General features: G+C 35.6%; 1 protein-coding gene across 1 annotated transcript; it reads left to right on the plus strand.

Moving 5' to 3' along the window:
• Positions 1-2002: 2002 nt before the first annotated feature.
• Positions 2003-10395, plus strand: LOC103696589 (ubiquitin-NEDD8-like protein RUB2). The gene is made up of 3 exons (XM_008778264.3): positions 2003-2282; positions 7752-8011; positions 9987-10395. Exons 1-3 carry the CDS (start codon positions 2190-2192, stop codon positions 10093-10095), a joined length of 462 nt encoding a protein of 153 aa, XP_008776486.1. The 5' UTR covers positions 2003-2189; the 3' UTR covers positions 10096-10395.
• Positions 10396-15407: the final 5012 nt, after the last annotated feature.

Consider the following 15407-nt stretch of genomic DNA (forward strand, 5'->3'; position numbering starts at 1 on the left):
TTTATACGAGATAATGGGTGTAAATTTAGATTTTATAAATTATTAATATAAATGTAATGAATATAAATTTTAAGGGGAGCTTTTTTATTTTTTTTCAGGTATTAAAGTTATTTTACTTTAATAACTTTCAGCGAGAATGTGAAATCAAAGATTCCTTCTGTCCGATTCTTTCACGGAGAAAATATTTACATGCGTGATTTTCGCCATCGTTTCCTTTTTGTCATGCGTGATTTTCGCCGTTGGGACGCCGAAGTCTCGCGCCGTTTGGACGCCTTGCCATGTCCGTCGGGGCCACCGGCCACCGCTGATCAGACGCCAATCCATCGTTTAAACAAAGCCGGAAACGGAGCCCGGGAGTGCAACGGGGGCGGATAGCTACTAAACTTCCGCACGTGCTATTCACGTGAATTGCGAGGCTTTGCTAAAATGGAAGGGTCCAAATCTGAGCACGCTTTGTAAAAATCATTTGCTTTCAAAACATCTGTTGGTACGGTAGATTTCTGCTTCAATAATTGGTTATCTAAAGAAATTATTACTAATGGTGGAGGTACCATAGAAGGAATAAAGATTACAGTTTCTTGATATAGAAAATAATTAAAATTTGGATGGAGGGTGTTTTCTTTACTATAATCTCGTGGATCCGCCGTAAACATAACAAGCAGGTGCCTTATCATCCTCCTTTTTTTTTTCAGTTTTGATCACATCTTTCTATACTTATAAATCAGAAAGAACGGAGAAAATTAAATCCCTCTTCAAAATCTGTCTGAAATATTTACATTTTTCTAAAAAAAATATTTCTATACTTATTAAACATAAAGAAAAGAGAAAACTAAACTCCTCTTCAAAATTCAGAAAATTTTTTATAAAAAAAATATCTAAAATATCTAACTATCTAAATCTATTAAGAACCAAAGATATCATGCCTATTTAAGGCTAATCCATGTTTATCCCAATACGTTCTTAGATTTCCTTTCTAAACAATAACTCTTTAGCTCCCTCAACATCCAATTTTCCTTCCTTCCTCCCTCTTATGATCTCGGTTTTGCCTTGCTTTTTACTGTCATAATAAACCTAGCTAAAAGGAAGAACGCATCGACTTGAAAGGATCATGGTTATATATAGATTTTTATGGATCTTAAATATCAACTGTTGAAGATGCTGGTGTACCACAAAAAAGAGAGAGAGTGTGACATGATAAGATATGCAAAGGTTACTTGAGTGGGAATACCATGGATAGGCATGGTAGGGTCTTGTCTATTTGTTTGCATTATGGGTTGAGCATCCCATAACCTACTTATCAAGCTTCCTCTCTCTAGTCTTGTGCAAGAAGAAAATTTTAGAAGCTAGAGATACATCTCTTATAACTCACTATTATAGTCATTGGATATTGCACATCTATGCTTGGTTTGTGAACTTCAATATTTCCTATAGCATTCTTAAATAGTATAGCAAATAAACATAAAAGGTTTTCTTCTTCTTCTTTCTCTTCTAAAATAATCCAACATTTGTTTTTTATCTTTAGTTTTCAATTAAAATTTCGAGGCATTTCAAACTTTTTGTCTAGAAATGATGATAAGATCTTTACATCTATTTGAAGAAATCTTATCTATCTAAATTATTTGGGACACTTAAGAAGATAGATTTCCAAAAATCAGAAGAAAATCATTACAAAATTAGAGCTATAGCTTTCTACTACGTTTCAATCCAACAATATTATAATTTTTCTGAGAGTTATGGGATATCAATTGTATGTTTCAAAAAGTTCAAAACCACTAAATGTTTAATATAATTACATATCAAATATTTTTATTTTTAAAAAAGCTTTAAAATAAATATTCAAGTAATATAATATAATTTTGATGAAAGCCATCAATTATAATTTTTTATTTTTTATGAGCTATCATTTTTGATTTGGATCTTCTGAATTCGCACATACATTTTTACTAATAATAATAAAACAAAAAATATTATTAGTACCACATGATAATAAAATAAAAATATTTTATTTATTTTCCCTGGAACACCAACTCCGAGCGCGACACCGCCAAGGCTTCCGCTAGGCGAGTAGAAACCCAATCGCAAGCAGCTTCGACCGCGCGTGCCGCAGCTGAGCGCCAGCGGCAGGTAGACGAGAGAAGTCTCCTCCTACACCCCCAACTCCGGCCCAGACAACGCCGAGACGGGACAGGATGCAGATCTTCGTGAAAACCCTAACCGGGAAGACCATCACGCTCGAGGTTGAGAGCAGCGACACCATCGACAACGTCAAATCTAAGATCCAGGTCTCCTCTTCCTCCTCCCTCCAAATTCCTCTTTTCTCTACGGTCGTGCTTGTTCTGACCTACCTATGGATTTCTTTTTTTCTTTTTTCTTTTTGATACGATATAAATCCACCTATCATAGGTTGACCGAATTAACGCTCTTCTCGATCTTGTCATGTTCTCAAGTTTCTTGATTATTTTCTTTTTTTAAATTGTATCGTGCCGTAGTTTATATTGTTATGCATTAATTTTCACTTGTTCTTCTCCTTTTTAATGTAATGGAATTTATCGAGTGTTTCTGACTGCTTGATGCGCCACAATCCTGTGCTTGTTTGTGAGAGTAAAAATTGAGAGGAGAAGAAGGGTATCAGATATTAGTTTTGAACCTAGGACGGCAGGTCTTTCCACCACGGAGGGTGGCGGCAAGCTAGTTCATTATAAAATCGTTGATTCATTAGGGAAGGTGTTCTAATTATGGTTTTAATCCATAATAATTTCATGGTACTGCAGTTACAACATAAATATATATTGAGGAATCATAAACATATGCTTGACATGAAGCACGCCAACGTCTCAGATCAGCAGGGGCCTTCTTGTAGGATGCATAGTGGGGAGGTCACTATGGCTAGCACTGCATGTTGGTCTTAAAAACATTCACTTGTTATATGCATATATATATATATATATATATATAACTTCATGCAGGCAAAATCCAAGAAGGCGATGTTACCATTGGGTAACAAATAGAATTAGGTGTTAGGCCAATAGGACTTATATTCCAGCTGTTTGGCACACTTCTCTTCGGTGCATGCGCTAGGAGCAGTTCTGGATTCAAGCCCAAAAGGTGGCATGCCAACATATTTCTTGGAAACGTAAAAAAAAAAGAAGAGAGAGAATATCGTGGTAGGGTTTGGTTATAAGTCATAGAGGCATGTTAAGGTGGTGTGCTGGGATAGCCCTTTTTCCCTGTCTGTTATAGTTGTTATTTAGGTCTGGTTTGTGAGGACATTTTTTTGGCATTTCAGAGGTTCTTTTTTGGGGATCCATCATCTCAGCTTCTCATTTATTCTGCTCCAGCAAACTAAGCTTAAATGTAGAGGGTCTTCTAGTGTAGGAATCTTGCTCATTTTCTTTTGTTTCCTTTGAGACGTGAATTTTATTTGTTGTAGGCATGAGAGAATGGTTTCTTCCTCCGGGGCTTTTTTTCTTGTTATATGTCTTACATCTTTTTGAAAACTAATTGTATAAATATAACATATGATGACCTCGAGAGAAGATTCAATATAAGAATTTAAGATTTAAATGTTGGATCCAATTTTGAAATGATTTTCCTTTGTGTGTATGTGAAAGAGGATTTTGTTTTTGCTGGCCAAAGAAGCCAATTTCCTTAAAAAAACATGGCACATGTGCTTCATTTATGCTATGTTTTTTAAACAAACTAGAAATAAGTTATGTTCCAGTGCAAAGAAGCCTACAATGACTGAAGAATCTTCTATTTTAAATTGATCTACTATTAAAGGTAGGATGGATAAGTTCAAACTTCAAAGATGTTTTCGTTGAATTGTTTGTAAGGTGGTTAACAAAGTAGTTTTAAAAAAGAGGCATACAGTTGGTGGACCATAGAGGGTATGACAAGCAAAGGGACTATACTAAGGATGAACTACCTCCAGCGACCAGCCATCTCCCTCAGAGGTGGGACTGTGTTGGGACTGTTAGATGTAGGTGAGGGTTCAATTTAGGGTCTGGAGTTTTATGCAGTGTTGGGCATAGAATACGTCCATGTAATATTAATTGGAGACCAAAATGCCATAAATAATTAATAGTTTGCAGAGAATTGTTTGAAATTTTACAGGATTTGGGTCAGAACTTGAAGACTTCATCACAGTCCTGTATTCCTAAATTATTATACTATTAGTTCTTCTCCTTCAACCTCTAATGTAGAGGTATAAAATAAATTTAAAAGGAGAGAAATGAGATTTTTGTTGTGGTCACTGTGGAGAGCAGAAAATAGATTTCTTAATCTCTTTGGAGAAAGCTCCATTCAAAGGCATTGGGTAAGACATCTGATGATAATGTGAACTAAAGGCTGTGCAAATATAGGTGAGCAAAGTAGCTTTAAGGAATTGTTTGCATAATATTATCCTTTTTGGAGAAGATTAGAAGTCAAACGAGTTTAACCCTTATGGATTTACCATGCAAATGGAAGTTTTCCTTCATAGTTTGGAGAAATGTTTTGCTATAATTTCTTCTAAAATAGTTTGAAATTGCTCGTCAATACCATGTATTCTGATTTAGTTACTCTGGAATTTGCTTCCCATTATTTCTTTATAGCCTTGGTGGAAGTAAGAGTTCAAATTTTGCAAGAAAGAATTTTTTTTGTGCAAACATATTGCTGGCAAAAACAGAATATATTGAAAAGTTAGCGAACGATAAGAACTTAGGAAAGAGAATGGGTTGAGGGGATGTAATTACGAAACAAATGGGTTTCTGAGAGGTGGTGGAATATCGAGTTCCACAAATTTTAGCTTTTGTGCTAATGTCAGTGTTACATGAAGTAATCATGTCACAAACTACTTAACCAAAGCACAAAAAAAGCCATTTCTGTTCAACCAAATATCAAACAAAAATAAATCAATTAAAATAAAACTTAACAGATCAAGGAAACTGAAAACATGTCAAACCCGATCACCAACTAAGATGCAGAAAATAGGTTTCCAGGAGATGATGAGATATTGATTTTTCCACTCATTCCAACCTTTTCTTCTGATTTCTCACCACATGGCCATAATCAATTATAGAAAAAGAGGGTTTTTGGTCTTTTTCATATGATATAAACAAAACTGAATGCTAACCTGACAAAGTGAAAATCCAATGAACTAAGAAGCTGGAAGACATCAAACCAACCATATTATTTATTTCACTCCTATGCAATCATTTATTCTAATCAACATGACATGATGATAGGTAAATGAAATTCATTCCTCAATGTATACCTGGCAAAGACTGGGCATTTGTTGCCCGCTACCTTGTCAAGCTTTCTTCCTTCATGTTGGTCTTGGAACTGTAATCCTCTCCTGCACTTTTCAAAAATTTATGCTTCTTCAATTTGACCCTAGGGAGCTCCTTCTCCCTTGCATACATGTATTTCTTGTATCTCTTGCAGAACTTCATTCCTTTCTCCACCTGCCAACCAACAAAAATGTTCCAACCTTGAGCAATAAATAGTAGAATAAGATCCATAGATTAATAAATTGCGGAATTCTAGAAGGAACCCCACTTCAGCATCTATCAATAAAGAACATTGCCTTCAAAACAAATCTCCATGTGAAGCTCTTCTCTTCTTCTTTTGAGGTTATTCACCCAAGTTTGGGCAGATCACAGAGAGAGAGAGAGAGTGGCGCAGCTACAAAGGTGAGCAGGTAGAAAACTTGAAATAAGAGAGAAAAAGTAGCAAGGATATTTTGCCCAGAAAGTATATAGAATATTTTGAAATTTGATATAGTACGTATTTATTCCTTATTTTTATTATGATTTATTTGTACTTTTCTAGTTATATATATGTATGTGTAAATACATATAAATGGCAATTAGTTTTTTTTTTTTAATAGAATCTGCCTAGAATCTACCTAACTGCTTGGCTTCTATATAGGCACTACGTAATCTCCATGCTGCCCACATATGGCAAATAACCATTAGAGTACTAGAAACATTTTAGTTGAAGCTTTATTTTGAACAAGTTTGTGTTGTCAATTAGATTATACTGATAATACCTCTCTTTTTGTGAGCCCAATCTTGTCAAATTGAAAATTTTATATTTCTTCTTTTCTTTGAATGGATGACTAACTTAAGAGTGAAAACAATTGGAAGTCTGGTGGAGGATGACTGAAAAGGGTCTGGTGGATTTTTTTGTGATACAAGGTGATCCATCAATGTTTTCAAATTGTGAATATTCGATGATTAGTTCTCAACCTAATATCAACTCTTTATATTTCTATCAAATTCTTGACTAATGCAATTTTGGGAAGAGGACCTTGCTAGGAAACCTAGAATACCAGTTAGGGAGAAGGAAAGTGTACCTGATTGGTTATACAATCTAAGTTCATGCAAGCAGGGAGCGGGCATATGGATTTCACGTAGATTTGGGAGTTCTTTTTGGACTATGAAAGAATTAGCAAGGTTGGTTTCCAGAGGCAGAGCAAGACAGAACCAATTCAAAACAAGCAAATATGTTGAGTTGATTCCATTTGGATGGTAAAGATTGATTTGTTGTTGTTTTTGTTACTTCTTTATGGAAGGATGGCATTGGATTAAATATATTATTTACTTAAATCCTCCCAATCTTGGATTAATTCAAGAAATCCAACAAAAAACAAAATAAAAATAAAATAATTCATTTCAGATTTGTTCGTCAGTCACAGATAGAATGTTCTAGTGGAGAAAATTCTGGTCAGATGTTACACTGCTTTATACTTGCTTGACCTAGAGGTCAATTTAGCTTCATCAAACTGAACCAAAAGAAGGGTTTTTTTAGGAAAAAGATTAAAGAATGTTCTTAGAAATGTGCCTCCTTGGGTAATCTGGACATGGCTGCTGAGCTCATAATTCGTCACATTATGCACTCGGAAACATATCCCTTATTTTAATGCTCTACTAAGATTTATAAAGCCTTGTTTCTTTTTACTTTTTCTTTTTTAATTTAACAAGTGGTGGGATCACTGTTGTCATCATTATTGGTGTCCTAGGACTCTTGGTTGATTTGTGCCAGACCATGTCCAGATAGGGAACTTCCCTTCTCTCCAGTCTCTGTGTACTTCATACACATGTTTTTATTCCTGAAAGCATCTCTTTAGTGCTATCAGTATCCACATTTGATTTCTGAAATACATTGTTAACTAATTTTATGGTAACTATTTTGAAGATAATCTGCCTGTGACACCTAATGTGGCTGATTGGTCTTTTCTTTGAAGTTTACTGTGGCATTTTCTTTTTGATTCCAGTAACTTAGATCCTGCATCTATGAACATTTCCTTGTTTCCTTTGAATTGTTATTTGCATCATGTGGAAGTAGAACCAGCTTGTTATATTGATGAATTTGATCAGTAAATTTCAGTAAAGTTCTTGTAGAGATGATTGATAAGATTATGAAACAAAATTGAGGTTATAGAAAATTGTTAATCTGTAGAGCTACCAAGGGATCTGCATATGTCAGCTTAAGGATTTTCTATCAATTGCTTTGCTCTGGGAACCTCTCTCTAAGCTAGAAATATTCTAAAATTTAACAAAATTAATTTAACAGAACTCAGACATCTGTGATTACTCAATCCAAAAGATATGTGAATATAACATATATTGTTTTGTAGCATTAACAATGATGCTTTATGCTTAAAGCAATTTTCATGGTTGATCAGTATGGATTCATGCCTTTCAATATTAAAGGCATTTCTGTTTTTGTTTAATGTTAGATTGAATGTCTTCTGGATTATGCTGCAGGACAAGGAGGGTATACCCCCAGATCAACAAAGATTGATTTTTGCTGGAAAGCAGTTGGAAGATGGTCGAACCCTAGCTGATTACAACATTCAAAAAGAGTCAACACTGCATCTGGTTTTAAGGCTTAGGGGTGGAACAATGATCAAGGTGAAGACACTTACTGGAAAGGAAATTGAAATTGACATTGAACCCACTGATACCATTGATAGGATCAAGGAGCGAGTAGAGGAGAAAGAAGGAATTCCACCAGTGCAGCAAAGGTACCCTTTCATTGAAATTTTTGTTTTATATAAGCAAATCTTATCTAATCTATATTAGCTGCTATTGTTCTCTTGACATCAATGTCATCAGAAGCATCTTCAGTTGTTATTTTCAATGTGCATTGCTTTTATGCCCATTTTGTCTCCATGAAGAATTAATATTCCATTTTAATATTTGCAGTTCATATTGTGTTATGCCTAACAGAAATTTCTTTACAATTCAATTGCCATTTAATTACTGTTATTAAATTTTATGTGAAAACTTGATCTTGCTTGGCATTTTGTACGTTAAGGAGCAATTTCAGATGATAAATTTTATTTCTTTTTCTTTGAAACTTGTTTATCAGTATGATAGATTTCTGTAGTAACAACCTTTTATTTTCCATTCATTGATGTTTACTTGAACAGTTTTACATTGTATATACTGGGAAACAAATGTTAGTGCGGAAACTAAAGAATTGGTTATGATACTTTGATCACAATATGCGTATAATAGGCGGGGGTTACTGGTGAAGCAACATACCCAGATTACCTCATTTTCATGTCTATCAAACATCCCCACTAATGAAGGAAAATATGCATTGCCTTGCAATTTTCTGTTGGATTATTTTAAAACTTAGTTAGCTCTTGTTAAAAATTTATGAAGATTGATTCCAAACAGCGGGCAGCTAAATTCTGGCTAAAATATTAAATACTCCTTCAGTTTGTCCTCTTAAATATAGTCTTTTAAATGACTATGTTGGCAATTGGCGACGGATTATCTTTTTCTAGCAGCTACATTGATCTTGGACATAATTATTGAAGGTTATTTATTTGCCTCTTTTATGTTTCCTCATCCGTCGAACATAAAAATCAGAAATTAGGTTTGTTGCAGATTGCAGCTGATGGATTTTTTCTGCTGTTTCACATGGGATCTGATCGGGCTTCCTTAGTTTCATGGACTCAAAGGATATCAGTTTGGTTATTAGCCAAATGAAACTGGTATGATTTCACCAAAACGCACAAGGGGGAGGGGGAGAGAGAAAGAGAGCGCGAGTGCGCGCGCGCGCGCGCGTGCGCGCGCGCGAGAGAGAGAGAGAGAGAGAGAGAGAGAGAGAAGGGGGGGAGGCCAAAAACTTTTTCATATGTGCTTCTGATGCACATAGATCATGATTTAGGTGAGCATTCTCAATTTCTTTGGCTCATCATGTACTTGGCCCTCGAGCCCTACAAACACCCATTTTTTGTGTCAAGTTGGTTCATTAGCAAGAAATTTCCAAGTTTCTTTTTTTCCTTAAAATTTTTAGGCATTCTTGTAGATCATGTTTGACTAATATGTGAAATGAAACACAGTTGACCTTCCCACATTTTTGCTCCGAGAATTTTGTAGCTCCCTAGTGTTATTGTGGATACAGATTTATAATTTAGATGGCCTGTGTTTGTATTTTGCACTGATTAGATTTGGATTGAACCTTAGAGTTGTAGCTCATCCTAGTGCAAAACTGGAACTGCATGGCGTAGAGATCTCAAGTGAACAAGGGGTATCCTTCATTTGTTTCAGATGATTTCTTTTAATTGTTTCAGTTGCAATTATTTTAATCGCATATTCGTAGATCATTGTGAGCTTACTGTTGAGCTTTCTGTCTATATTTTTTTTTGTATTTCAACTTCTCTATTCTTGTTTGCTGTTTTCTAATATATAACTTTCTATTTTGTAATTTTGAACCAAAATCTTGTGTTCTCCACAATGGCAGATGAATTCTGTTTTTTTTTTTTTTGTAATCTTTTAACAAGAAAATTATATCCTTGCAGTCATTGTTATGATGAGCATTATGTAAAACTCTGAGAGCAATTTCCACTCACTTAAGTGGCTTAGGTCAAAACTCCTAGTTGGTGAAGGATGGTCTATTACTGATATTGGCTTATTTTTATTTAAGATGTGTCTCTCATTGCTGGGTTGCATTGCCCCATCTCAATATTTCATTTCCTTGTGCAGGCTCATATATGCAGGAAAACAGCTTGCTGATGACAAGACTGCCAAGGATTACAACATCGAGGGTGGTTCTGTCCTTCATCTTGTGCTTGCTCTAAGGGGTGGTCTGTAGCAGGAGCTCATGTATGTACTACTGCAACTGTTGTGTTTTTGCAGCTCTTGACATCAAAATAAATACTTGGCACCTTTTGGGAGTGGTTTTATATGTTCCAATGAGAGGCAAATTTGCCGCTGTTATTGAAATTGCATGAATGCTTAAACTGATTAGACTTGTGAGCTTCAAGACTTGCTTGTTGGATATTATGCTGTTCCTGTTATTTAGGTCTTCTTATATGGCTTTGTTGTAATTTTGTTCTTTAAGTACTCGTTGAGTAAAGAGATAAATGTATCAGTGTTTTTATGCATTTACCTATGGGCAGTTGTCAATATTGCTTGAGCCATTATACATGAATTACTGGAGCAAATGTTGGATGCAAGCTGGTCCTGGATTGGCCCATGGTAATCCTAGGTGGTCGAACATAGAGTTTTACAGTGGCTTGTTGACTGTAAAATGTAATGAAGACCACTATTATACGAACCTTTTAGGTTTTTCTAGTGGGATTAGAAGTAATGTTAAGCAAATAACTGAAATGGTGAATGTATTCATTTGCTACTGTTTTGGTTGGTCTGGAATATGTTAGTGTTTATATGGTTGACATAGAAATCAGCCAATTCTTTGCTTATTTTGAGTAGATATAGGTGTAACATACTCATGAAATCATAAGAATATTATTGGAACCATAATTCGATCTATCGAAAGCAAGCTTAGGGATATAAACTTGTTTTGTGTCTATTTTACATATGCCATCAGACTGATGGATCTATACTATGAGCTATATTGGAGCGGTTGTTTACTCGCATTTGTTTCATTTCCCCCTATTTAATTGAAAACGTTATGGGGTGAAGTGTAGATCTAGGTTAAAATCAAGTTAATGGAGAGTCTAAATTTTAGGCAGATCGAAGCTGCTGGATGCAGTCTAAATTTTAGGCAGATCTAGGTTCTACTTTGAGGAGAGTGTAGGCTTTGGTGCAATGGATGCTAATAGTAGGCATCTGTAGTGCACATGAAATGGGGTGCTTGAATTTTCCATCAGATAAAATATAAATTTCTGTTGATTAACTTGGTAAATAAACTCTATTTGTTGGAAGGTAAAGTCCTCTTGCTTCTCTCTTGGAAGTAGGGTGTATTTAGTAAAAGATGGAAGTGGTTACCTGTAGTCCGCATTCTAGTAGTGTAGACATGGGTCGGTATGTGCACTGACACATTCTGATATCTTGGCTGATGCAGTAGCCGGCTTGGGGCGCAGCATCTTGTACTTAATCCACTGTAGTATGGTCTTTAAATCACTGATGAGATTTTGATTCTTGCTGACAGTTGACATTGCAACTAGAAATAATTACCACCATAATCATTAAACCTGGTCCCATCTATCGAGTGTAGATTATGAATTCTCATTCAAGAAGTATCATCTAGCATTGTCTTAGATATTGTTTATTACTTTTCTCTATTTTTTGTTATCACTTGTAAATCATTTATATTATTTCTTTGCCTCTTTCGACATCGTTTAATTGGAAATTTAAGATTAAGATGCACAACCATGTGGCTAGAAGACGAGGGCTTCAAAAATTCTTTAAAATTATTATTTCATGTTGAAAGGAGTGGATTATCAGAAAATAAGATTGGCACCATGTGTTCTCTTATGTTTCAATAGAAGAGTTATGATTTTCTCAAAATGATTATTTGCATACGTATATGCTGATAGAGTAAAAATATATCTACATTTTGGCCCTTTTTTTATGGCAGTTTCGCTTAAGAGTCTACTTGTATTTATATACAAGTTTCCAGGCACTTGTGCACCAAGTATTTAGTAACCAACAGCAGTTTCTACTTTTCTCTTTCCAGGTGCATCAATATGTGCTATATTGCACTTCCAATTCTCACTCGCTTGTAGATGGCACAATAAGTTGACATATTATTTGCCTAATTACAAATTTCACATTTTTAATTATCTCCTCAAGTATTTATTAGAGATTTGTAGATAAGGAAACCTTTAAAAAACTAGAGCTATGATCCTTGTGCTTTTGATCGGCATCAAAAGATATGGTCAAAATGTTGGTGTATTTTTTTTATATGTAATTCTTAACCTGTTACTGTGAATAGAGAATTTAGCATTAAACACGTATTATTTATATTTCAGCAAAGAATCTTATACTAGACTTAATTGGATTCTTGTATGTCGGTCATAAATTTATGAAGATTCTTTTCTTTTCCATAGAAAGGCAATCGTTTAAGAATGCGACAAAGCTTGAATTCTTTACTGTAGAAAAAGATATAGCAATATTGTGCATTGCTTAGAAAAAAAATGTAGTTGTACCTTGCTTTCGACATTTAGCAACAATTAATCCCTAAAGACAAACTAATTAAGCTTTACGTCTAAAGCCATATCTCCAAGCGGTGATAAACTTTGTCATGTTTTGGCTGATGAATATTATCATGTCTGAGATATTCAATGCAATTTCCTTATCTAGGTTCATTCATTTCATCCTCTTGGTTTTTTCTCGGCCTTCCTTTGTGATGCAATTTTTTTGCCACTTTCGTGGCCTATTATTGCTATCCATATTGGTTATAGAATGTGATACGGTGAGATAGAATACAATAAAAATAAAGATAAAATACAATAGAAAGAAAGATGGAGAGTGGGAGTCCAAGCAAATCTTTAAAATTTAAATGGTAATTAATTTCTGATCCTTCCAATGGCTGCGCTATAACAAAATATCCCTCTCGATCGGAACTTCTATTTCTAGTCTACAGTTATCGGTCTTTATAATTTTCGGTCCATGATGGCTATTTCAGTGTTCTAAAATTTTGAAGATGCCCCCCATGGCCCCTACACTATAGCACGTTGATTATTCTCGATATCCTAGGTGATCCTAATTAATTGTATTCCCTTTATATTCAATTTCTAGCAAGTATATCAAAGAGAAATTTAGCAGTGCCACCAAGTCAAATTGTACGGTTTATAACACCTCCATGAATAAATCCATCCTAGCTAAATTGTACGGTTTTACTGCCTTCTTCCATTAGTTCAAGCCTGTTCGACCACAAGACTATTATTCACAGACGCGCAGTGGTCTAAGAATCCAATGGAACCCATGTATGCCTGTAGCCATGGAAGATGACCTTATCATCCCACTCCAAATAGTCCTACGACTGGGGCAATAAGATCTAATCCACTCAGGATGGTCTCACTTTTTGACGCAAGCATGTCGATTCCAGCACATAAAACTTGCTTTCCCGAATAAAGGAAGCATCTCAGTTGCTCATGAAAATATTCATAAGAATGAAGGGTCATGATAACATAGCTTTTACGTTGAAGCTCCATAATTTACTATAACCTCTAAGAGTATGTTAATTCCCAATCTCCCAAAATCCAATCCATACTCTCTCTCAGTATTCAAGTCCCATTCCGATTTTGATTCCGGCCATTCTGATTCGGGTTCCGGTTCCGATTCCAGTAACCAGACGCACCCTAAGTTTAATAGGAATTTTGACTTTCTTGATCATGACATAATTGTTTAAAGGAAACCTCGCCATGCTTGATGTTAAAAAAGTAAGACGAGCTTTTCCCCCGGAGCTATATGTGTGTAAGCTAAGAAAAGAAATGTAAAAGGTGGATGTCTGTCTCCTTCCTTTGATCGTTTGTCCACGATTTGTTGAAAAAGCTCTCTCTCTTTTGTCTCATTTAGTCCATGAGTGTCTTCTCTTTTTTACTTGACCATAAAAATGAGGGACCACAATAAGCTTGGATCTGAGGGAATCTAGATTGCTAGGTCTAGGACCGATCTTGGCCCAGTAGTAAATGAACATCCTGGAACAGCCCAGCTCAATCCAGCCCAAACATAATATGTTTACCATCTCCATGTCATCATAAGGCCTCCAGAGAAAGAACTAGAAATCTCGGATTAAAAAAAAAAAGAGCACATTCAGAGTTTTTTCTGAGAAGGGCGGGACCGATCCTACATGATAATCCTTACACATAGCAGACAAAACATAATTCGGTACCAGAATGAAGGATGGATTTTAAGAATGAGAAGATATGCGGCTGAATTGGATTCTAGGAATTTGTCCATGAAAATCCAACCTATGTCAAGTTCTTTGAATTTGTTCTGCTGCTAAATTTTCTAAACTCTTACAAACCACACAATTGTTAGGCTCTCTCTCCATGATCATCTGTTAGCTATCCTTTTATGATAGGTACCTTGATGAACAATGAGAGCTTCCGAGTCTGTCGCCTAGGATTCACTCTCCAATCCTTTTGCAGGACTCTTAAACTCCAACAATGGCTGAAGATTGTTGAAGCACTTATCAAGTAGCAACTGTCACCATGCCATCTCCCACCTACATAAAACGGTGAAAAATAGCAACTCGTAGCCCACAGTTCATGTGTGGGAGCCTACCCACCAACTCGTGACTAGGGTATACAGCACAATATGGTATTGTTATATCATCATCAAATGTCACATAGCTGCAATAGCAGCAATTCCGCAAGTGGCTTTGGATAATAAAAAAATTTAAGGTCCAGAACACCTGATTAGATTAGATTTCTTTTCCAGATAAACTTTTACATAAATAGCAACTCAGACATGTCGCTGACTCTTAACTTGAGGAAACTCAATTTTATCCATTCCTACATGGCGAAAGGATCTCTAGCATTTGGTACAAGGAATGCAAAAAATGTGCTAAAAATTAGAGCGAAATAACAGTCTCCGATAAGTTAAGGACTCTTATGGTGCTTATATACTCTTAGGACTATTCATCTAAATATTCGAATTTTTAAGATAGGATCTTATCACGATATCAGATCTATTGTGCATCATAATCTAGATCTATCAGTTATATCGCCCCCTGCCGGGAGATTCTAAGGTTGTGGAGGATCCGGTAGAGCGGAGTAGGACCCTATCAATCAACATCCGGTGAGAGGTGAAAACTTTTAAAGTTTCTTCTTCTTTGACTAGAGGTGAATAATTTTCTCCTTGTTCTTTCCCCATGTTGCCACCTCTTTGATCTGGACATGGTCTCCCTCAATAAAGCAACTCAAGTATTGTTATTCAACTTCTATGCCAACCCTTGCTTGATGCACTAAAATAAAATATGTATGAATCCTCTTCTTTATCACTTGACATGGGTCCAACTCCTAATTGATAAAAGGCCTTATTAGGCTAAAGAACACTTGTCACAATGGGCCTAACCAACTACCACCAAACAATCTGACGTTCCATGGGAAAGGATTTAGTTGACAGGCATCGCTAGATCTGGATTCTATTCCAGATCCATGTTCAACCAGTCTGTCCTAGTTTGATAGTTGATGACACCTGGTCTACCCT

This window comes from Phoenix dactylifera, chromosome 7 (assembly GCF_009389715.1).
Source record: "Phoenix dactylifera cultivar Barhee BC4 chromosome 7, palm_55x_up_171113_PBpolish2nd_filt_p, whole genome shotgun sequence".
In the NCBI taxonomy this organism is placed as follows: Eukaryota; Viridiplantae; Streptophyta; class Magnoliopsida; order Arecales; family Arecaceae; genus Phoenix; species Phoenix dactylifera.

Bases quoted from the DNA above. Each gene is read 5' to 3' on its own strand.
- LOC103696589 (XM_008778264.3), top strand. From the start codon at position 2,190: ATGCAGATCTTCGTGAAAACCCTAACCGGGAAGACCATCACGCTCGAG. The intron at 2,283-7,751 runs GTCTCCTCTTCC...ATTATGCTGCAG, and splicing joins ACGTCAAATCTAAGATCCAG to GACAAGGAGGGTATACCCCC. The intron at 8,012-9,986 runs GTACCCTTTCAT...TTCCTTGTGCAG, and splicing joins ATTCCACCAGTGCAGCAAAG to GCTCATATATGCAGGAAAAC.